General features: G+C 38.3%; 6 protein-coding genes across 7 annotated transcripts; 2 read left to right on the forward strand and 4 right to left on the reverse strand.

Moving 5' to 3' along the window:
• Positions 1 to 751: 751 nt before the first annotated feature.
• LOC120016833 (UDP-glucose 6-dehydrogenase 1-like) lies at positions 752 to 3,472 on the reverse strand. The gene is made up of 2 exons (XM_038869764.1): positions 3,357 to 3,472; positions 752 to 2,348 (listed from the first exon to the last, which is right to left on the reverse strand). The coding sequence occupies exon 2, from the start codon at positions 2,327 to 2,329 to the stop codon at positions 887 to 889; it is 1,443 nt and encodes a 480-aa protein (XP_038725692.1). The 5' UTR covers positions 2,330 to 2,348; positions 3,357 to 3,472; the 3' UTR covers positions 752 to 886.
• A 2,901-nt stretch (positions 3,473 to 6,373) lies between these two features.
• On the forward strand, positions 6,374 to 9,902 carry LOC120016081. Of its 2 annotated transcripts, none has more exons than XM_038868674.1 (8): positions 6,374 to 7,397; positions 7,487 to 7,532; positions 7,657 to 7,749; positions 7,853 to 7,972; positions 8,219 to 8,317; positions 8,693 to 8,752; positions 8,852 to 8,946; positions 9,346 to 9,566. In XM_038868674.1, the coding sequence occupies exons 1-8, from the start codon at positions 6,496 to 6,498 to the stop codon at positions 9,428 to 9,430; spliced, it is 1,500 nt and encodes a 499-aa protein (XP_038724602.1). In that variant the 5' UTR covers positions 6,374 to 6,495; the 3' UTR covers positions 9,431 to 9,566. The 2 variants fall into 2 exon arrangements, with proteins under 2 accessions (XP_038724602.1, XP_038724600.1); XM_038868672.1 differs by lacking the exon at positions 9,346 to 9,566 and adding an exon at positions 9,585 to 9,902 and having other exon boundaries at positions 6,378 to 7,397.
• Positions 9,903 to 10,065: 163 nt separating this feature from the next.
• LOC120016082 (hevamine-A-like) lies at positions 10,066 to 13,632 on the reverse strand. The gene has a single exon (XM_038868675.1). The coding sequence runs from the start codon at positions 11,796 to 11,798 to the stop codon at positions 10,902 to 10,904; it is 897 nt and encodes a 298-aa protein (XP_038724603.1). The 5' UTR covers positions 11,799 to 13,632; the 3' UTR covers positions 10,066 to 10,901.
• A 208-nt stretch (positions 13,633 to 13,840) lies between these two features.
• On the reverse strand, positions 13,841 to 15,065 carry LOC120017281 (hevamine-A-like). Its single transcript, XM_038870455.1, has one exon. It carries the CDS (start codon positions 14,860 to 14,862, stop codon positions 13,966 to 13,968), a length of 897 nt encoding a protein of 298 aa, XP_038726383.1. The 5' UTR covers positions 14,863 to 15,065; the 3' UTR covers positions 13,841 to 13,965.
• A 1,532-nt stretch (positions 15,066 to 16,597) lies between these two features.
• On the reverse strand, positions 16,598 to 18,665 carry LOC120016327 (40S ribosomal protein S19-1). Its single transcript, XM_038869047.1, has 4 exons — positions 18,488 to 18,665; positions 17,693 to 17,783; positions 17,388 to 17,571; positions 16,598 to 16,883 (listed from the first exon to the last, which is right to left on the reverse strand). Exons 1-4 carry the CDS (start codon positions 18,569 to 18,571, stop codon positions 16,811 to 16,813), a joined length of 432 nt encoding a protein of 143 aa, XP_038724975.1. The 5' UTR covers positions 18,572 to 18,665; the 3' UTR covers positions 16,598 to 16,810.
• Positions 18,666 to 19,113: 448 nt separating this feature from the next.
• LOC120016585 (biotin carboxyl carrier protein of acetyl-CoA carboxylase 2, chloroplastic) lies at positions 19,114 to 22,394 on the forward strand. Its single transcript, XM_038869421.1, has 7 exons — positions 19,114 to 19,628; positions 20,296 to 20,349; positions 20,426 to 20,568; positions 20,694 to 21,021; positions 21,183 to 21,254; positions 21,957 to 22,022; positions 22,108 to 22,394. Exons 1-7 carry the CDS (start codon positions 19,473 to 19,475, stop codon positions 22,129 to 22,131), a joined length of 843 nt encoding a protein of 280 aa, XP_038725349.1. The 5' UTR covers positions 19,114 to 19,472; the 3' UTR covers positions 22,132 to 22,394.
• Positions 22,395 to 22,552: the final 158 nt, after the last annotated feature.

Raw genomic sequence — 22,552 nt, forward strand, 5'->3', positions numbered from 1 at the left:
ACCTTACCTCGGATGCTTTCAAAGTTTATACTTGTGTTGGGAACACTGGATCTGGAGTGAGTTTGGTGATTTTACATTTGATTGCCCACTGTTAAAACGAAATTCCACAAATCGTTTGGTACTTAACTGTTGGGCTCGTATATTAGATGGGGTGTCCCCTCTCTTGTAAGTCGGTTTGCAAGGGGAAATATTGGGTTCCACATATTCCGGAGAAGACTATGCGATCAATCAAATCCAAGTGCTCCACGTACATCTAAGAGCATCCACAATGGTGTAATATTTAACATTGTTAACAATACTTTTTGGATAAATATAGTGCTATACCATCACAATAGGTATAATGGAGTGTATTTCAAGTACTTGAAATGTTACTTTTTTGATAAGTATAGCGCTACATACACACAATGGGTGAAAAATGACACTTGAAAATTTAGTTGCAGAAAAAGGATACTTGAAAGTTGGAGTACATATATAGTTGATGAATAGTGCAGAGAGATGATGAAAAGGAAGAGAGAGGTGATGAAAAGGAAGAGAGAAGATGAAAAGGAAGAAAGAGAAAATAGAAAAAATGAGAATAGAGTGTTTGAATTTATGGAGTGTTGATGAATAGTATTTATTGTGAGACTCACTCTTTCAATTGAATTGTGCCACATAGAAAAGAAGAGAAGCGAGAGAATGATTTTGAAGTGCTGTATTATATTGTTATTATTGTGTATGCTCTAAGTAGTTTGTTTGGAAACTCATTCCCAGAAATTTGGTAAGAAAATTTTCATTTAATGAACTTAAATTTATAAAACCAAAAACATGGCGCACGGAATTACATTGGTCCACAGTAAATACTCAAATCAAGAAGACAAACTAAAAATAAAGCTGATCGGCATCCTTCTCATGCAACAGCGGGCATGTCCTTGAGCCAAGCATCCAATGGCTTACCAATTGAGTACACAATGAAGCCAATCTTCCTCAGCTCATCACCGTTCACAACGTTCCTGCCATCAAACACATAAGCTGGTTTCTGCATGTTGTCGTAGATGCGCTTGTAGTCAAGAGTCTTGAACTCATCCCACTCAGTAAGAATGCAGAGTCCATGGGCATCCTTGGTTGCTTCATAGGCATCCCAAACCACGGCCACCTTTTTCACTGTGGTAGGACTCATGGGTTGGAGGTGAAGAGGGTGATCCCAATCGAACTTTTTCATTGAAAGGTCCCTCTGCATCTGGTCCTCAGTGACCTGCGGATCATATATGCTCAACCTTGCATTGTCTCCCAACAGACCCTTGCACACATCAATGGCAGGCGTCTCCCTAGTGTCTCCAGTATCCTTCTTGAAGGCAAATCCCAGAATTGCGATCTTCTTATTTGAAACTGTGTTAAACATAGAGGAGACAATGCGGTTCACAAATCGGTTCTTCTGATAATCGTTGATCCTGATGACTTGTTTCCAGTATTCAGCTACCTCGGGAAGGCCATTGCATTCGCAGATATAGACTAGATTCAAGATGTCCTTTTGGAAGCAGGACCCTCCAAATCCAACACTAGCATTCAAGAACTTGGAACCAATCCTTGAATCCTTACCGACTGCATAAGCAACCTGGGTAACATCAGCACCAGTCGCCTCACAGAGAGCGGACATGGCATTAACAGAGGAAATCCTCTGGGCCAAGAAGGCATTGGCAGCTAGCTTGGAAAGCTCAGCAGACCATAGATTGGTTGTCAGAATCTGCTCTTCAGGGACCCAATGAGCATAGACATCCTTCAATGCTTTGATAGCTTCTTGGCCTTCTGGAGTTTCCCTGCCTCCAATAAGCACCCGATCAGGATAAAGCAGATCTTGGATAGCAGTTCCCTCAGCAAGGAACTCTGGGTTTGAGAGAATCTGAAACTTGATGCCCTTGCTATTGTGTGTCAAAATCTTTTCAATTGCCTCTGCTGTTTTAACAGGAACTGTTGATTTCTCAACCACAATTTTGCTGGATTTCGACACATCTGCAATCATGCGCGCTGCACTTTCCCAATATGTTAGATCTGCAGCCTTGCCTGCTCCAAGACCACGGGTTTTGGTTGGGGTGTTGACAGAAACAAAAACTATATCCGCCTCACAGACGTGTTTCTCCACTTCAGTGCTAAAGAAGAGGTTCTTGCCTCGGCACTGCTTCACTACATCATCTAGACCTGGTTCATAGATGGGAAGCTGCTCACTGTTCCATGCGGCAATCCGAGGAACTGAGATATCAACAACAACTACTTCGATGTCTGGGCACTTGTATGCAATGATGGCCATAGTAGGCCCTCCGACATATCCAGCTCCAATGCAACAGATCTTCACCATTTTGCTTTTATAATACAACCTGATAACAGACAAATATATAAATAGTAAAAAAAGACTAAATAAATTAAATGATTTCAAGATTTCATAAAAGAAAACAATTTGTTTACAAAGGGACTCGAAATTCACAGAATCTTCTTATGAGATGAACAAAAGATGGTTATGGATTTAAGCATGATCTCTTTGATTTGAACTAAAATGATACAGATGTATCTTCACTTCTTCTTTATTCTCATTTACTGTTTGTTGTTAAGATATTTTCAATGTCAAACTTGCACAAAATGACTGCTCCCTAGATTAAACATACGAATTTATGGATACATACATGCAATTTGGTTTTATATAAGCCTAAGTTCTAGATCCTCCGTACATGCAATTTCATTTCAATCTAAAACAAAGAAGAGGGGACAAAAATACTTAAATTTGCATTAACAAGGAAAATCCTTACAAACACCCGCCTCTTCAGGTGAAAAGTGAAACAGCAAAGATTGTCTAAATTTGAAAGGCTGTCTGCACCTTTATATCAAAATACATAACCAAACCTCAAAGAATCTCGAAGTGCATTATCGCAACACTCAGTAAACTACAAAGCATGAATACTTAAACGTTAGTTGACAGAAAGAAAATACTACTGATGTAATCAAGTCAAATCAGGATCTAAAAATGCTACGAAGATCACAGATCCACAATATTCAAAGCCAAATTATCAACAGATCTAGCATTTCGACCACATGCACACATAAGTCGCAATGGTTGCATACAATCACACACAAATACACAATTGACATTGCTTGAACGAAGATCCAGTATCATCCTAGCTAGATTCACGATCAAACATCAATGAATTCGAAATTCAAGAAATCAAATCACAGATCGTGAACCAAAATCGCACGAATCAACCGATCCATCAGCTCTAACACATGGAAAACGAACTTGCTCTGATTGTCAAGGAATCACGACTTTTCGCAAAACACAAAAAGAACAGTAGACAATAACAGATCATGAATTCAGAGTGAGAGAATGAATGTACCTGCTATAGCTTCAGTTTCTCCCGGTATGACCAGAGAGAGAAGAAGAGAAGATGTCGTAACCTTATGGCTCCAAACAGAGGGGTGTAGGGGGTTTATACAGACAGGCCAAATCCCAGATCTGACCCTCAGTATTTCAATAATTAATTTGTTAATACATTTGGTGTTCACTCACTTTCTACCTTTCTCGGATAGGAGACTCCGCAATTTATTTTAAATTGTATAGTTTATAATGTGAATCAAATGATTTAAGAGGTAAGTTACATCACATCACACCAAATCACATTTTTCTTTTTCTATTTTTAAAATTTGTCTCATTTTTCTCCATTATTAAATACGAATTATATACTTTACAGAATTGTGGAATCCTCGAATCCGTTTTCTATGCTTATTAACATTGGGCAGGTAGAGCAACGAGAAGTGATTTGGTTGACAATCGATTAGGTTAAACATATATGTCTTCAATATTTGATTCCAACCATAAATATATTTTTTGTATTTAAAAAAAAATGAATCGGGTAGATGGAGGAGAGAGGCAGGAGGGTATAATGGTAACATCGGTTCAAGTAATGAGGAATTGAGGACTGAATGAAGGTATATTTACGGGAGTGCCCTTGAAGAGCGAGTTAAGAAGTCAACAACGATTCGCACAATAATCCAATTCTACGCGTTTTTGGACAGGAAGGCAGTTTCTGTGCGGCCACCGTTAGTTTTCTATTTTCTTTTTATTGTAAGAAAACAGAAAAGTCTGCTTAAATTAGGATAATAATGTTCTTACAAATTTAGAAAAAGAGTCTAAAAATCATTTTTACCCCTTGAATTCGAATATAGAGGATTTTTTTTGGTCACTTACATGTGTATTTATTGTACAACAAAAATTATAATTACCCATTAAACACTTGCCAAACAAGTGATTCATCAATTATTATAAAGCAAATTTGGTAATCAATTTATTGCTTTTTATCGTTTGAATATTCGTCAAAAAATTTAATTAACTAATTACCCTTTAAACACATTCCATCAATTCATCAATTATAAATCACCAGCCTTAAAATTAAATGTTAATTTTATTGTGTATCTATGACTTGTATTTCTTGTTTTCCTGCTACTGCGCCTGCATTGTGACTTTAGCCCATCCCAACAGGACAAATACTGACTTTAGGCCATCCCACGATATGCCCTGCTTTGTATTACAGTTGGAGTTTTACTTTATATAATATGTCAAAAAGACTGACTTATATGATATCGTTGTTAGTTGCAAAATAAAAAAGAATAAGAGAGATGTGGAGTGATTTTGAAGTCTTGAGCAATGAGTACCAATCGCAATGCACACATCAGTACAGTAAAAATTAAGGTATGAATTGAGCTAATTGGACCCACTGAACACCTAATGCATGTATTATTTAGAGAAAAAATAATAATCCTATTAGACAATTTGTTGGGGTTTTACGTTGAAGATGATGATGAGGAAAAGAGAATGACGAAATATTGGTGTGGTGGTGGACTCTAGTATCTCAATCAGGCTCAAGACCCAATTTGAGGAAAATATTGAAGAGGTTCATAGCTCAAGCCCACTTGATTTTTTAGAGTGGGCCGTGGGCATCCAGAAAAGTTGTCTCGATGGGCTAATTTTTTTTTTTTGATAAAACAATGGGCTAATGTTAGGGTTTGAGACTGTTAGGTTAGGGACAACATAGGCTTGAGCCCAATCCCTTTGGCCTAATTAGTGCCAACCAAAGGTGGACCGAGCTAAGGTATGTGATCAAATGCTGCAGTGGGGCTTGGGCTTTTGCAACGTATGGCATGTACTCTCAAGTAGGGGCCGAATGATGAATATCTGTCACACAGGATGGTGGTCCAAGTCTAGTATCACAAGTTTGAGTCTAACTCTATATTGAAAACTCATGTTGACAATATGAGGTTTGCACCCCCCTTATAAGCTAGATTCCAAATCCACTATCTTCCGATGTAAGATTCTCATCAATCCTTTCCCTGTGAGTATGCACATCCTCATGCATGGCTTGGGCTCGGGCTCGGGCTCGGGCCATTTGCCACCCCATACATGTGAGTGAGGATCATATAGCCTTGCCAATCTAGTGGATCAAGGCTTTCCTACTTAAATTTTTTTTTATTACATTTTTTTCTTTTCCAACCCGCCCACAATGAATATGACCCACTCTCTGCTAACCCAACTCAGTAAGGGATGGGTCCTCCTACGGTAATATAAGCTCACGAGTCTGCCTGCAAGCACGTGCGACTCTCAATGAAAGTATCAATGATGGATACCTACAACATGGGATGTGGTTCCAAATCTACCATTCACAAGTTTGGGCTTAACTCTCTATTGAAAACCTATGTTGACAATAGGAGGTTTGCCATTTCTTATAAGCTAAACTCCAAATACACCATATTTAGATATAGAATTCTCATCACCGAACCATGGCTTGGAATGTAAAAGCCATCACCACCGTCCACCTTTGGGATAGTTTTATTTGTACACTGTTTTCCAACTCCACCCCAATATTTTTGCACTCCACATGAATTGAAAAATATCTAACTACAAGTCCAAACCATAAGTAATCAAAAACTCACACATTTATGAAATGCACCCAAAGACAAAAAACATAACAAGCAAATGACGATATAGGGCAGAGAGGCGTGCTTAGCGACGTTGTGCACTGTTTCTTCCTCGTGTTATCGCGCTAGTGAGGGGGGATAATCTTGATAAACAAAGGATGTAGTTGGAAAAGAGTGAGGTGGAAATAAAGCTGGGCCCACCTTGGGTTGGCAAATTATCATATTGATCCGGCCCATCCGGCTTGCCTGCCTAAATCAAAGACATCTCACCACCGTCTCCTCCTAATCTAACTAACGGTTAATACCCAATCAAAATTTTAAAACATTTATCCAACGAATATGAACAAACAATCACCCAACGTAAGCAAACTAGCCGTTACGCAGAGAGCGTCCAAAACTCTCTCAACGTCCCTTTTTCTCCTCGCGCACATCTATTCATAATTCATCACTGAGAAAATATCACTCAAGAACAGCAAACTCAACTCTCTCTCTCTCTCATTTCTTCATCTAAACCCTAAATTTTCAGTTTCGATTTTCTGAGTTCGGTTTCTTTTGTAGCAAATAATGGATTCGGTGGCCAAGAACGGAAAATCGGTGACTCCAGTGAAAGATCCGCATGGTTCGAAATCCAAGATTCATTCGTGCTCGGAGAATTCAAACCCTAATGTATCTCATTCAAGTCCTGGCCCAAAATCTACCAGTTCTCCATTAACCAAGTCGGCAAAATCACAGAAATCCGCGTCCAGGAATCCTAATCCGGCTCCTTATTCTCCGAGAAACAAGATCAGGGAGAGGAAATTCGTTGTGGCAAAGAAGAATTCGAAGAAAGTGAAATCCGAGGCAAATTCAGCAGTTGACTGCAAGTGCAAAGAGAGATTTGGGGGTAATATGAAGAAGTGTCTGTGTGTGGCTTATGAGACATTGAGGGCATCACAGGAGGAGTTCTTCAAGCGTCGGAATGGTATTGAAGAGAATGAGGCGATCTCAGAGAAGGCCTGTGACAGAGCTGGGAGTGAAGTTGTAGCGACGGAGAAGGGTTCAGTCACTCAAAATTTTGAGATTGACAGTGGATATAGATTTGATAATCCTGAACCTTCAACTGAGGTTGAGCAGTTGAGTCAAACAGGTAGTTCTACAATTAGGAGAAGAAGAGATAAATTGCTTGAGGAAGCAAGGAGTAGCGTGCCTGAATCTGGGCAAGTGTCGAATCTGGTCAAGGCCTTTGAGAAGCTTCTTTCAATCCCAAATTCAAAGGAATCCGATGAGAAGAAGGAGGAAGAGGAGCCAGAGGAGGACAGGAAGAAGCCAATGAAATGGGCACTACCAGGATTGCAACCGCCTAAGGTATCCGAGACACAGGTCATGTCTTCGTCGTTTTGCCCATCTGGGTTCATCTTGACATCAGAGAATCTTGGTTTGGGCTCACGCGCTTCAGTATCTACTTCATGGGATAGCAGCCAAGGAAGGTTGGTGTTTATAATGAATTACTTGATTTGAATTTAGCACAAAGTTTTGATTTCTCATTGGTTTGTCCTGCTATAATTTTATGTTTCAGGGTCTCAAGAAGGAATTCTAATGGGGGCATGAGAAGTCAAAGAAATGTAATTTTTTATTTAGTTTTTATTTTTATTCTCTCGGTTCTTGTTGGTGTTGACTGTTAGTTACCAAGGGCTGGGTTTATGTTTCTTTGACTGGTGAATTTTGCGTCCATGGGAGATTCTTCAGAGCTCTGAATCCTGTGGAACAATGGGTGGAAGAAGATGGAAGAAAAAGCAGCTCAAAGCCACATCCCAAAAGCCCTTCAATTTGAGGACAGAGGTAGATTTCAGACTTTGAGTTCAAGTAAAATTGATCAATGAACTGGACACCTTGTTTTCCTCTAATAGTCATTTTGTTTTTGGTGTTTTCATTCTCATTATAGCAAAGGGGAAGAATGAAGGAGGAGGAGTTTATGAAGAAGTTGCAGGAAATGATGATAGAGCAGGAGAGGCAGCGGATTCCTATTGCACAAGGCCTTCCATGGACAACAGATGAACCAGAGGTAAGGCTATTCTGATAAGTTGAGAAAGCCGAGAAGGACACATCTGTTGTGTGCTTAACTTGGCACCATACACTTGGAAATTTTTCTCTCTATTTTTAGGGGACACAGAAAATATATATTTCTGGCGCAATGAACATTGTTTAGTTGACAATGCATAATGAACTTATCCAATCAACAGGAGAATCAATTTACTTGCAGATTTGTTTGTGCAGTTCAGTTGCGCTAACTTGTTCCTTAATATTTCAGTGTCTAATTAAACCTCAAGTGAAAGAATGTACAAGGCCTGTTGACCTGAAGCTCCACAGCGACATCCGAGCAGAGGAGCGTGCTGAATTTGACCATCAGGTGCGCTTAATTTTGTCTCTGAAGCTTAAGCTGACTTATGTACATTTCCTGTGCATGTTACAGGGTTGCATACATGAAATCTTGTGAGGCTTTTATTGAGAAACTTTGATGTAAAAATAGGTGCTTAAACTGTTCTAAGAAACTCTATTGCTCAAAGATTTTATTGATTTGGTAAACCTTAAGAAATTTGAAGTAATTCATGGAATATTAAGGAAATGGAAGAAGGTAGTCCAAGGGGAGAATCCATTCCAGTTTTCATGCTTTTATACTAAAACCTTCTTCTTCACTGATGACAGTTTCATTACATAATTAGTATATTTCTGTGTGTTGTTATCAATGAGTATTACTCACTTATGTTTGTGGGAGTGCTATCAGGTTGCGGAGAAGATGAGCCTTATCGAGCAATACAAGATGGAAAGAGAGAGACAGCAAAAGGTCCATGGCTTGAATATTGTTATCAACGTTAAATATTGTTGCCTTTTGGTCTTGCCAACTTGTGCTTTAAATACTTATAGTGGTAGTTCCTTCTTATAGTTGACAGAAGAGGAAGAAATAAGAAGGTTGAGAAAGGAGCTCGTACCAAAAGCACAGCCCATGCCTTATTTTGACAGACCTTTTGTTCCTAGAAGGTAAAGCTTGCATTTTTTTTGTAAAGTAGCTTAGGTGCTTAACTCCTTCCGCTGACTTTAGCTTTTACACCTTTATAACTGGTGCTACTTTGCAAGATTTAGGATGAGTTTGGTATTGCTTTTTACTTGCTTCTGCCCATTTTTTAAGGAAAAAACATTGCAAAAAAAAAGGGTGCTAAGGTCAGCCTCAGTAAGTTAGTTTATTGCTAGATAATCCTAGGAAGAACCCATCTTTTGAACCTGGAACTTATAGTTGGTATCAAAAGGTCCATTAATTTTCTATGTTGTGACATGTATTTGTAGTGGTACAATGAACCTTCAGTTTGCACAGGATGAACTTGACTTTTTCCAATATGCATAAGGAAGTGTGAGTTTAATTTGGGTTTTCTATTTTAAAAAGTGTGATATAACTTGTCAATGCACCTGCATTAGCAATGTTTTCCAGTATTTCTGCTGCGTTGCATTTTTAAACTGTGAGCAGTGATGCAGTATACTTTGTCGTCTTGCACCTTAATTGCATACCTGTAATCAGCTGGTGTAATGCTTGGTTTCCTTATTTTTGATTTCTTTTGATTTAAATGTCCTGTCTTGTTCTTTGAGCTGTCTGATAATCATATTGTTTCTTTGATTTCATGAAGGTCAGTGAAGCATCCAACCATTCCCAGTGATCCAAAGTTTCACATACCTCAACATAAGAAAATAAAGTGCTGCCTATCATGGAGTGACTTGAGTACCTTCACTTTCGAACAATAGCTCATCCAGGCATCAACATTCTTTTAGTATTAATCACTGAATAAATGTCAACAATCCTTCTACTCTTCTTTGATCTTTCCTCCCCAACCCTTCAAACTCTTGTTTTACAACAATGTATATGAAGCAACCAATTTGGTTGAAATTTTCCTGGAAATGGTTCTTTCTACTACTTGTGCAGTGCATTCAACATATGGGGTTCTCAATTTGTTTTCATTCTATAAGCAACCTTGTTTATTTTAAGAGCTGATCTTATTCATAATATTGTTTCAAATGAAACAATAATTGAAAAAAATTTACTCTACTTCTAATTGGTATGTTCATTGATTATAATTGTTTCCTTCCTTTGATGGCCACTTCTCTGCCTTTTATTTCCAACCAACATGTTGATGAAGGCTTTTTTTATAACTTCAATGGAAGTAAATATTCAGATGAGGGACTCTGGACTAGCTAAAGGTTGCTGCAGTACTTGAAAGTATGTTATAGTAGAATAGCTCTGACTTTACAGAAGGCAGTCTTCACCCAAGATCTTATTATTGCAGTAATATCTCCTTCTCAGACATTCAGGATGTTAGAAATCAAATTTTGGACTAAATTTGCACGATGAGGCTTGTAATACTGCAGTTCTCTTCATTTCGCTTTGTTCAGAATGGAAACCTGGCCTATTCTGAGGTTCAATGTCAACTGAAGTCCATGTTGCCGTACTATTTTTACCATGAAATACCATCATCATGGCTTGTTAATGTTCTGATTTTCAAGATGAGCTGCAATTGGGGCCTTATTGTGTTTGCTAGCAATAACACTCTCAACATCAGCTGGGTTATCTGGACAAGAAGTGTGTATTAGTTCAGATGATAAGAAAGGTACTTGCCAAACTATAATTTTGGAACACTTTTTAAGTTCTTGGCTTTTAAGATATTGAAAGAATGTTTTTGCATAATAGCATAATTGGTGGTTCTTTTCTTTTTTTTCGCCAGCATATTTGCACAGCCCTAACATAACATGATTTGCTGCCAGAGAAGATAGAATTGAAAGCTTTTATGTTTACTGTAGGAGTAGAAGAAGCGACCATTTTATTATACTGCACAAATATCATATTTATCATAAGCAACCTTAAGTTCTCATGTACATAAGCAATATCATATTTGCATATGAAAAGTATTAGGAACACTTTTTAACGTTCATCCATCAAATATATACTGTATTCAAACATCATTCTTGATGGAAGAACTGTAGCCACTTTGATCATCATAGTACTTGGACCACAGCATAACACCTCCATACTTAGTTGAATCCTTAATAACTGGAAGCACAGTTGATATGAGAGTAGATGCAGGAATGAAACCAGTGCCTGCAGCTTCTGGAGACGCCGGTAGTCCTAGGAAAATTTTGGTGGTGGGAATATCAGAAGTCCACTGTTTCCATGCATCTTCAAAGCTGCTGACATCACCGGAATTGTACTGGCAAGGAGGGTTGTTATAGAACTGGACCCAAACATAGTCAAATAGACCAGTCTTGAGAGCATTTCCTATCGAAGCATCAGGAAAAGGACACTGCGGAGCTGCAGTTAGGTACACTTTCTTACCCTTCTTGCTATAACCTGAGAGATACCTAGCAAGATCACCCCAGTATTGGTCTGTTCCGCTTTCGATGTCAAAATCAATCCCATCTAGATCAGCCGCTCCGAGTGGACGAGAAGATGATTGACCTCCCAAGAAGTTATTCCATAAGTAAGTAGCAACCTGCCTTGCATCCTCAGAGGAAGCAAGGGAATAGCTACCAGCACCTCCTCCTATAGAAAGCAAAACCTTGATGCCCTTGGCCTGACATGATTTGATATCTGAACTTAATCCTGTGCAGCCGTTACTGTAAGGATCGCAGTGTCCAGCAAGGTTTATCATTGGAGTCTGACCATTGCCAAAACTTGAAAGAAAAGCTAGGATCGCATACTCGTAGTTCCCTGTGGCACAAGTCTCTGCTAAGGTACCTTCATTTCCATTCTGACCCCAATAGATAGCAATTCCTCCTGCATTGGAGCCTACAAATAGGATTGACAAAGCTAAGGCAACAAGAGGCAGTGATATGGATGGTTGGAATGCCATTTTTTTCACTTGCTTAATTCTATATGGATGTATTTAGTTCTGTGTTGAAACATGTAAGTAGAACATGGCTTTTATAGGCCATAGATTGTTCTCTTTCTGATGCAGCAAATTTGTAGTTATGCAATTGTCTGTGCTACTGATGTTTTGCCTGAACAGTTACTTAATCCCTTGTTTTTATTTTATGTCCTTGAGTTTTTCTGGATAGCATTGCCATATCAGCAATGTGTTTGAAGCTGTTCATATTCATTTGAAGTTAGGAATGTCTGTTAGCTTTTGTCCATTGCATCTATTTGTCTGAATTCTGAATCTATGATGACTTGACAAGCTATTATTTAATTGCAATGAATGCAATATGATTATCAGGAATAAAATAAAGGAGAGAAGGAATAAGACTTTGTCCCATTTGGTTCTTTAAATAGCTCAACTGTTTGCGTTGACTGATGCTTGTGGTTTACCGCTCTTAAGAAAGTCCCTTTTCATATGGCCCTAGCCAGCATGATTTCATCAACTCCAAGGGGTGCTAGCACTTTTGAAGAGAATGAGAGAGGAGGTATAAATGGAGGAAAGGTATGTGAGCCTATGAGTGGAGTGGAGTGTAGATGGTGTGTTTTAAATGGGCTTGGCCCAAAATAACCATTTAGCACCCCATTTTAGGACCTTGAATTGGAATCAAGAAATTATACCACTCTACCATTACACTATTCAAGGTGTTAAAATAGAGTTTAGCACCCACTATAATACCTTGAGTTGGAGTTGCTCTTAGGACGCATCTCTTGTTGAAATCCTGATTGTTTTAAATTATTTGCAGAAAATCGTCCATTAAGCTTATAGTTATCCCCAACTCATTAAGAAAGACAAAAGAATACAATTGGCACTCACTGAAGTAGGCACTGTTCGAAATCCCACCCCAATCGCGTCCCACTCCTCTCACAACTGTTGATTTTTAACACAGATCATTGAGGTGTTAGTACATTAATATCTCTTCTAGAGCAAGAAAATAGGAAGGGATTTGGAAATTCTCATCAAACTAGGGGAATTTTCCAACTCCTCAAACTCCCAAATATGATAATTGTTTTACAACAATGTATATGAAGCAACCAATTTGGTTGCAACTTTCCTGGAAATGGTTCTTTCTACTACTTGTGCAGTGCATTCAATATATGGAGTTCTCAATTTGTTTTCGTTCTATAAGCAACCTTGTTTATTTTAATAGCTGATCTTATTCATAATATTGCTTCAAATGAAACAATACTTGAAAAAAATTACTCTACTTCTAATTGGTATGATCATTGATTATAATTGTTTCCTTCCTTTGACGGCCACTTCTCTGCCTTTTATTTCCAACCAACATGTTGATGAAGGCTTTTTTTATAACTTCAATGGAAGTAAATATTCAGATGAGGATATGAGGGTATGGGACTCTGGACTAGCTAAGGGTTGCTGCAGTACTTGAAAGTATGTTATAGTAGAATAGCTCCGACTTTACAGAAGGCAGTCTTCACCCAAGATCTTATTGCAGTAATATCTCCTTCTCAGACATTCAGGATGTTAGAAATCAAATTTTGGACTAAATTTGCACGATGAGGCTTGTAATACTGCAGTTCTCTTCATTTAGCTTTGTTCAGAATGGAAACCTGGCCTATTCTGAGGTTCAATATCAACTGAAGTCCACGTTGCTGTACTATTTTTACCATGAATACCATCATCATGGCTTGTTAATGTTTTGATTTTCAAGATGAGCTGCAATTGGGGCGTTATTGTGTTTGCTAGAAAGGACACACTCAACATCAGCTGGGTTATCAGGACAAGAAGTGTGTATTAGTTCAGATGATAAGAAAGGTACTTGCCAAACTATAATTTTGGAACACTTTTTAAGTTCTTGGCTTTTAAGATATTGAAAGAATGTTTTTGCATAATTGGTGGTTCGTTTTTTTTTTCTTTTTCGCCAGCATATTTGCACAGCCTTGACATAACATGATTTGCTGCCAGAGAAGATAGAAGTTGAAGCTTTTATGTTTACTGTAGGAGTAGAAGAAGTGACCATTTTATTATACTGCACAAATATCATATTTATCATAAGCAACATTAAGTTCTCATGTACATATAATTACATATGAAATGTATTAGGAACACTTTTTAACGTTCATCCATCAAATATATACTGTATTCAAACATCATTCTTGATGGAAGAACTGTAGCCACTTTGATCATCATAGTACTTGGACCACAGCATAACACCTCCATACTTAGTTGAATCCTTAATAACTGGAAGCACAGTTGATATGAGAGTAGATGCAGGAATGAAACCAGTGCCTGCAGCTTCTGGAGATGCTGGTAGTCCTAGGAAAATTTTGGTGGTAGGAATATCAGAAGTCCACTGTTTCCATGCATCTTCAAAGCTGCTGGCATCACCGGAATTGTACTGGCAAGGAGGGTTGTTATAGAACTGGACCCAAACATAGTCAAATAGACCAGTCTTGAGAGCATTTCCTATCGAAGCATCAGGAAAAGGACACTGTGGAGCTGCAGTTAGGTACACTTTCTTACCCTTCTTGCTATAACCTGAGAGATACCTAGCAAGATCACCCCAGTATTGGTCTGTTCCACTTTCAATGTCAAAATCAATCCCATCTAGAACAGCCGGTCCGAGTGGACGAGAAGATGATTGACCTCCCAAGAAGTTATTCCATAAGTAAGTAGCAACCTGCCTTGCATCCTCAGAGGAAGCAAGGGAATAGCTACCAGCACCACCTCCTATAGAAAGCAAAACCTTGATGCCCTTGGCCTGACATGAGCTGATGTTGGAACTTAATCCTGTGCAGCCATTACTGTAAGGATCGCAGTGTCCAGCAAGGTTTATCATTGGAGTCTGACCATTGCCAAAACTTGAAAGAAAAGCTAGGATCGCATACTCGTAGTTCCCTGTGGCACAAGTCTCTGCTAAGGTACCTTCATTTCCATTCTGACCCCAATAGATAGCAATTCCTCCTGCATTGGAGCCTACAAATAGGATTGTCAAAGCTAAGGCAACAAGAGGCAGTGAAATGGATGATTGGAATGCCATTTTTTTTCACTTGCTTAATTCTATATGGATGTATATTGTTCTGTGTTGAAACATGTAAGTAGAACATGGCTTTTATAGGCCATAGATTGTTCTCTTTCTGATGTAGCAAATTTGTAGTTATGCAATTGTCTGTATGTTTTGCCTGAACAGTAACTTAATCCTTTGTTTTTATGTCCTTTAGGTTTTCTGGATAGCATTGCCGTATCAGGTAATGTGTTTGAAGCTGTTCATATTCATTTGGATAGCATTGCCGTATCAGGTAATGTGTTTGAAGCTGTTCATATTCATTTGAAGTTAGGAATGTCTGTTAGCTTTTGTCCATTGCATCTATTTGTCTGAATTCTGAATCCATGCTGACTTGACAAGCTATTATTTAATTGCAATAAATGCAATATGATTATCAGGAATAAAATAAAGGAGAGAAGGAATAAGACTTTGTCCCATTTGATTCTTTGAATAGCTCAACTGTTTGTGTTGACTGATGCTTGTGGTTTACCGCTCTTAAAAGAAAGTGCCCTTCATATGGCCCTAGCCAGAATGATTTCATCAACTCCAAGGGGTGCTAGCACTTTTGAAGAGGATGAGAGAGGAGGTATAAATGGAGGAAATGTAGCCATGAGCATATGATTGGGATTTTACTAGGTGCACCTTCAACAAAAGAGTGGATCGTCCACCCCATTAGAATAAGGGTGTTAAAATTATATGTGAAGGTTATGATGATCTTTTCCAAAGTTTATATTTTAAATTGGACGGTCTTTAACGAGGATGGATTGAGGATGGGGTGTACGAAAGATGGTCCCCTATGATTAGAATGTAGCTGGTGTGTTTTAAATGGGCTTGGCCCAAAATAACCATTTAGCACCCCATTTTAGGACCTTGAATTGGAATCAAAAAATTATACCACTATTCAAGGTGCTAAACTAGAGTTTAGCACCCACTATAATACCTTGAGTTGGAGTTGCTCTTAGGACGATCTCTTGTAGAAATCTTGATTGTTTTAAATTATGTGCAGAAAATCGTCCTTTTTTTTCAACTACAACCAATTACAGGATAAGACAACACTACACACTTGACACCTACGAAGGACGCAGGCAAAAAGTCAAGTGGTAGGAGACGCTTATCTACTGTAAAGGAGGGACTCACACAACCGATGTGGGACATTCTATGATAAACACAGTGTCAATACACATCAAACACACACTTGGCCACACACAGCCTTTAGGTTTTTTCAACTACAACCATATCCCCAATTCATTAAGACAGACAAAAGAATACAATTGGCACTCACTGAAGTAGGCACTGTTCGAAATCCCAACCCAACCGCGTTCCACTCCTCTCACAACTGTTGATTTTTAACACAGATCATTGAGGTGTTAATACATTAATATCTCTTCTAGAGCAAAAAAATAGGAAAGGATTTGGAAAAATTCTCATCAAACTAGGGGAATTTTCCAAATCCACCCTAAAAAAGATGGGTCAAGACTTGGGACCCCACCCCATGTTGTAAGTAGCGTATTAATGTACTAACACCCCAATGATCTATGTTAAAATCAACATTTAACAACAGTTGTGAAGGGAGTGGGACTTGGTTTATAAATTAAACTAATTTAACTCATGTCATAATGTTTATCAAAACAAATATAAGGAGCCACAATCAGTCATTTGCAATGAACTTCATATCAAATTGTTTGGCCAAAAACCAAATGCAAAAAACATAATTTCAAACGAAGTAATGTAATTATCGGATAAAATCAACTAATTTAAGATATCAAAACACTGATAAGATTGGAGCAAATACTGTCAACTGCTAAAAGCACAAAACCAGAAGTACTTCATTTTAAAAGTAACCCAACATTATGGACCAAAACTCCTCACATAATTTCTGTTCGTACAGTTACCTTTGATGGACTAAAAAACCTACTAATACCGAAATAGTAAGATGATGAATTCAAGCGGCAACAGCAATGCGTCCAGCAACCTGGTCAAGATCCCTTCTTCCACTGGATGTGATTCTCCTTCCGCTGCAACACACACACAAAATTCATATCAGCAAATAAATTGAGCATGTCAAAGAACGTAATTGTGTAATTACCAGGGGCATCAAGCTGGCATATCATCCAAGATATAAATGAATGGCAAAAACAATTACATGTAATGGGTGATTTTCTCATAGAAAGTTACAAGTTCAATCATGAGTTCATAATCTACAAAAGCCTAGGAAATATCTGTAAACACATGGAATTAAGGGGGATATAGAACAAGAATTTTACCACACAATTGGTCAATCAATTAAAGGAACTAAAATCTCCTCATCGAACATGTCAATTAAACTCAAGAAAGTCACTGGTTCAATCATGAGTCATAATCAAAGAAAGCCTGGAGAAATGTAAATACGTGTATGCGCACTATGGGGAAAAAGGGGACATAAAAGATAAATGTTACACAGAATTAACCAATCAATTCAACTTAACTATCCTCATCAAAACTAGTTAACAAAATAAGGAATAAACCGGTTTTGAGCTCACCCCTTGGGCTCAATTTCAACAATACTCATTTGCTCCAACTGTTGAAGGATATGACGAGCTATAGCTCCACTGCTTTTGCAGAAATGGGGAGGACGACTTCCGTTCCTCTTACTGCCTCCATAAATCCTGCGGAAGGCACCAACACCAAGACCTCCTCGCAAGTAGATCTTCCTAGCCATGGAGGCTGTAACCATCAGGAGATAAAAGCACAAAAATCCATCAGTTACTAATGAATAGGCAAATATGCAAGAAATACACATAATACAAGTATATCCATGCAATACATATATTAATACTGAACATACCAGCTCTGACATAATACCAGTCAGGGTCATAAGGAGCAAGCTCCTTGAACTGAGCGGTCTTGACAATATCGGTCCATGAGGGAAGCTCAACCTGTAAAAAGAAAAGCGCCATAACATTTACAGCATAAAACTGTAATCATAATAACACATCTCGATTGCAAAGAGAGATGAAAATCAATCAAGTTTCCATATTCATAAAAAATAACCAGGCTGAATCTAAGAAATGCAGCAGGTTCACTTCAATCAACTGGACGGTAAATCCAAGGATAGAAAACACCATGATTTCATCAACTTCTACATTCCATGCTTCATACGCAAGGTGATGCCTTGGTCTAACAGTCCTCAAAATCTCTCATAAAGTCATAATCAAGCCACGGTTAAAAAAATCCCTCATAATCATGTCATATCTACATACTAACATGGAATTTAAAGAGGAAAAATATAAAATTAGAAATCCTATTATTAGCACAATTGATCCAGGAAGTTAACATTTCTGTGCATTAGCACCCGAGTAACCAAGTACACGGCAGAGAGAAAACAAATCATGCATCTAATCACTTCTGTAGCGGAACAATACCGACAACCAGCATTCGTATAATCTCTTAGATCAGAAAAACAGATTCAACTAAAACTACAATCTCAATTACAACCAATATGAAAATCAAACGTTAATACGAATACCTACGTATTACAGTGCATGAATTCTAAGCAAAAATAAATAAATAAATAAAAAGGTTAGAAGAATCGTCACACACAATAGCCCTTAAATCTTCAAAAATCTGAAAGTAAGTTTACCTTCCCAGATCGCTTCAGGTGAGCAGAGTAGGCCTTCACGAACTCGTGGGGTGAGACGTCTTTCACAGTTCTTGCCGTCGCCATCGTCGCACAAAGAAAACCGAGAAAGAACCTTGGACTCGGTAGCCGAACGAAGAGCGTCAAGGCTGTCTTCTCTACTCTAGGGTTTGGGAACCGTTTTAATAAATTGATTATTTGAAATAATTGTTTTTATTCGGAGGCTACTGGGCCTAAATTTTCACTAGGAATTCCACACTTGGGCCTAAATTGCCCAGCCCAATACGTTAGAAGTATGGATGGGCCAATGCAGAGAAGGCCTCTGAATCTGAGGTACCGTACACAAGGAAAGAATAAGGGGTGGTTAAAAAATCGATTCCATATAGATTTTGAGTCGGACAATCTCACATCATGTTTACGAAATATTTAGACCCAGTTCGGAATGAATTTCAATAAGATTAGTTTAAATATGGACAAATAAACCGGATAATAACATAATCCAAATTAAAGTCCGCATATGTAAATTGAACAAATTTTTTATATTTAGACAGAATCAAGATCAAAATATATAATTTAAGTTGAAACTTGATTTAATCAATTAAACAAATTCCATAATCCGTACCAGAGAGTTTTTACCATCCCTAGTAACAGTAGTTGGAGGGAAACGCCTCCTCTCTTTGAAGGATCTGCGTGTGTAGAAGAGGTAATGGTGGCAGGCAGGACTATAATGCGTGGTTTGTTGGAGTTAGTTAAGACGGCGATGTAGATGGTTTTCTCGTAAGTATCGAACCCAAAACAACAATTTCAACAATCCTCACCGGCATTGCCTTCTTTCCTTTCTCAGATTTCTCACTACTTCTCCTCGATCCAATCGTCACATTTCCTCTACAAATTCGTTTCTCACCAATCCACGCAAAACCCATAAAATCTCTTCTAGTTTTCAGCTATACATTGCTAGCTTTGAATTTGTGAAAGTTTGTTCCTTTCGATGGCTTCAATCTCGGTCCCTTGTCCCAAAATCTCGTCGCTTGCTCCGGTCCAAGGTTCCCTTCAGGGACCGTGTCTCCCGCAAAACCAGAGGGTGTCATTTCCACAGTCTTCGAATCCGAGACCATTCGGATCTTCGTCCCATATTGGGTTTCAGGTTAGCTATAACATATATTTTATTTTTGAGCTTTTGCCCCTTTTAGTATTCTTCGTTTCTATGATATTTAGATCTTCAATTATGGAGGATGAATTTGGTAGAGTGAATTCTTTTGGTTTCCTGCGAAATTAGATTCCTGGTTTTTGCGCTGTTAAGTGATTGTAGTTTATGTGAAGTGTTTGTGATGGAGGATGAAACCTAGGAAGAAATGATTAAATTATATGTATTTAAACGTTTTCTTTTTACTGAGACTTGATTTTTTTTAATCTAATCCATAAAAAGGAAAAAAAGCGGCTCTGTGTTTCTATCAAGGTGGTTGTCCAATTTAAGTGGTTATGATGAATGAACCTTTGCTTCTTTGGGTGTGTTCTGTACTATGTAAGTTGTCTGATTTTGTTTCTGTAGAAGAAAGTTACATATGTATCTGGCATGACTTCAAATTTGGTCCTTCTGGGTGGGTCATGTTCTTTGATGATTTGTGGTGTGATATTCAGGTAAAATCAAGAAATAGTGATCTGGTGTCTCTAACGTCAAAAATCTTTTTCGTGTGTACTCATATCTGGAATTGAGATTTACTTAAAAATGGATTCATGATTCATCTGTCATTATGTCATGGAAACTAGAGGGTGTTTTTAACTTTTTGCGCAAAATGATATTCGTCTTCCAGTTACCCAAGGAGAAGCAACCTAGTGTCTGGAAAGCACATGCTAGGCTCAATAAGGTTGGTTTTCATTATCATTTACTACTCAATGAGAAATGAATTATGAACATTATTAATCCTATTTTATTGATAAAAGGTTGCTACTGAGGAGTCGTCTGATTCTGCACAAGTGCTCGATGCCAAGTCCAAAGCTGCATCATCAGATGAGGAGGATGGAAAAGTCATTCCAGATGCAGCGTCAATTGTGGCATTCATGACCCAAGTATCAGATATTGTCAAGTAAGTCGAGCCTTTATATGCTATAAACAAAGTAAAAATAATATTAACACCATTTTTGTACCTTTTGCTACGTCATAAACAAACATTATTTTTGTTGTTGGAAATTATGTAATCTTTGTGAGCAGGCTTGTTGATTCAAGAGACATAGTGGAGCTACAACTAAAGCAGCAGGATTGTGAGGTCATAATAAGGAAAAAGGAGGCACTGCAGCAGCCAGCACCTGCAGCCCCTGTTTTACCACCTATGTTTTCCCATACTATGGTTTCAAGTCCCCCACCAGCAGCCCCAGTTGTTGCTCCTGCCGCTGCTCCTGCAAGTCCGCCTCCTTCGGCACCAGCGCCTGCCTTGCCTGCCCCTGCAAAGACCAGCACATCATCTCATCCATCAGTGAAATGCCCCATGGCTGGAACCTTCTATAAGTGTCCTGCGCCTGGGGAACCACCATTTGTCAAGGTAAGTCGTTTTCTCAGTTTCCCTGTAACAGAAATGCTTATGCATAGAGACGTCATAAAAGGAATTTCCTTTGCTTGCTTCAACGTGAAAATGATAGAATCGGAATAGTATCTCAAGTATATAAAAGAGTTCCAGGCTTTAACATTTATGACAATTTTCAGGTAGGGGATAAAGTGCAGAAGGGCCAGGTCATTTGTATAATAGAGGCTATGAAGCTGATGAACGAAATCGAAGTATGTATCTCCTCGTGTTTTGCATTTCTATTTCCCTTTTTGTTTTTCTATGTACTTTCCATATTATTTAACTTTACAAGCAGAACTAGAGACCATTCCCAACTCCTGCCCCTATCCTCTTCTTAACGAGACCCCAGCTTAAAAATGTAGGACATTGTTGTCAGCTGATTCATTTAGGAAGAATCAAATGAAATGACCAGCTCCTGGAATTGGGGTACATTATTTTGACTATCCTCACTCCCCTTCATGGGTGTGCTTTCATTCCATCTGCATCCCGCAATGAAGGGAAATTGGCATCATTTGGACATAAAAGGATTTAATGCTGCCTTTATGATATCTGTCCGAGTAGAATAAGCTGATTTATGCAGAATGGTTAAGGGGGCCACTGGCCACCTTTATCTTGAGAATAATATAAACAAAGAAGAACGGATATTACTTACTGGTTTAAGTTTTTTGCTTTTGGCAATGAATATGCACAAACCATTTCATGAAGTATGTATCTGGATGGCCCAAACTCTTTATAGTTATCTTCCAGTAAAGAAAGACAAATGAAAAGGCTGATGATATTTTGGGGATTGTGACACCCATGAATTTTCCATCAACCACCATGACATAACTTTACTTACTCATAATTGTAAACCTTCTCTCTCGATCTGTTTCTTGTAGAATCTTCTCTTTTTAACTTATAGTTTTACTTTACAGGCAGATCGGTCTGGAACCATAGTAGAGATACTGGTGGAGGATGGGAAACCAGTCAGTGTTGACACGGTAATACCTCTCTCTCTCTCTCATGTATTTTTTGGATTCTGTATCTTGTCGTCTAAGTTCTAAACCCTAATCTTGCTCCGTGCAGCCTCTTGTTGTCATTGCACCATGAACGGCTGGGGGTGGCAATAACTAACTTAGCAAGGGCCTTTCAACTCTGCTGTGCCACCAGTTTCTAAGAATTCATTTCCAAAACGTTTCCTAAATCTATTCTTGTTTCTACTGCCCTGTAATTTTCAAAACCGAATAAGGTTGATACGCTTTTAAAAAAAAACCAAAGAGCCCACTTTAGAAACCTTTTGTTTCATGCATTGTATTGGTAATTTTGACTGCGTAGAAGAGAATGAGACTTCGTAATATAGGATATGGGTGCAAGATTTTGCCTTCAATTTTTTTATTAAAAAAACACTATTTAACCCCTTTTTAATATACAGCTAGGGAGTTAAATTGTTCAGCATTCTAATTTCTGGTCTCCCGAAGTGAAGCGATTTTTTCTATGTTCTACGTCTTCTAAACATACAATGGAAGCTGAA

The sequence above is a fragment of the Tripterygium wilfordii genome, chromosome 15, assembly GCF_013401445.1.
Source record: "Tripterygium wilfordii isolate XIE 37 chromosome 15, ASM1340144v1, whole genome shotgun sequence".
Taxonomy (NCBI): Eukaryota; Viridiplantae; Streptophyta; class Magnoliopsida; order Celastrales; family Celastraceae; genus Tripterygium; species Tripterygium wilfordii.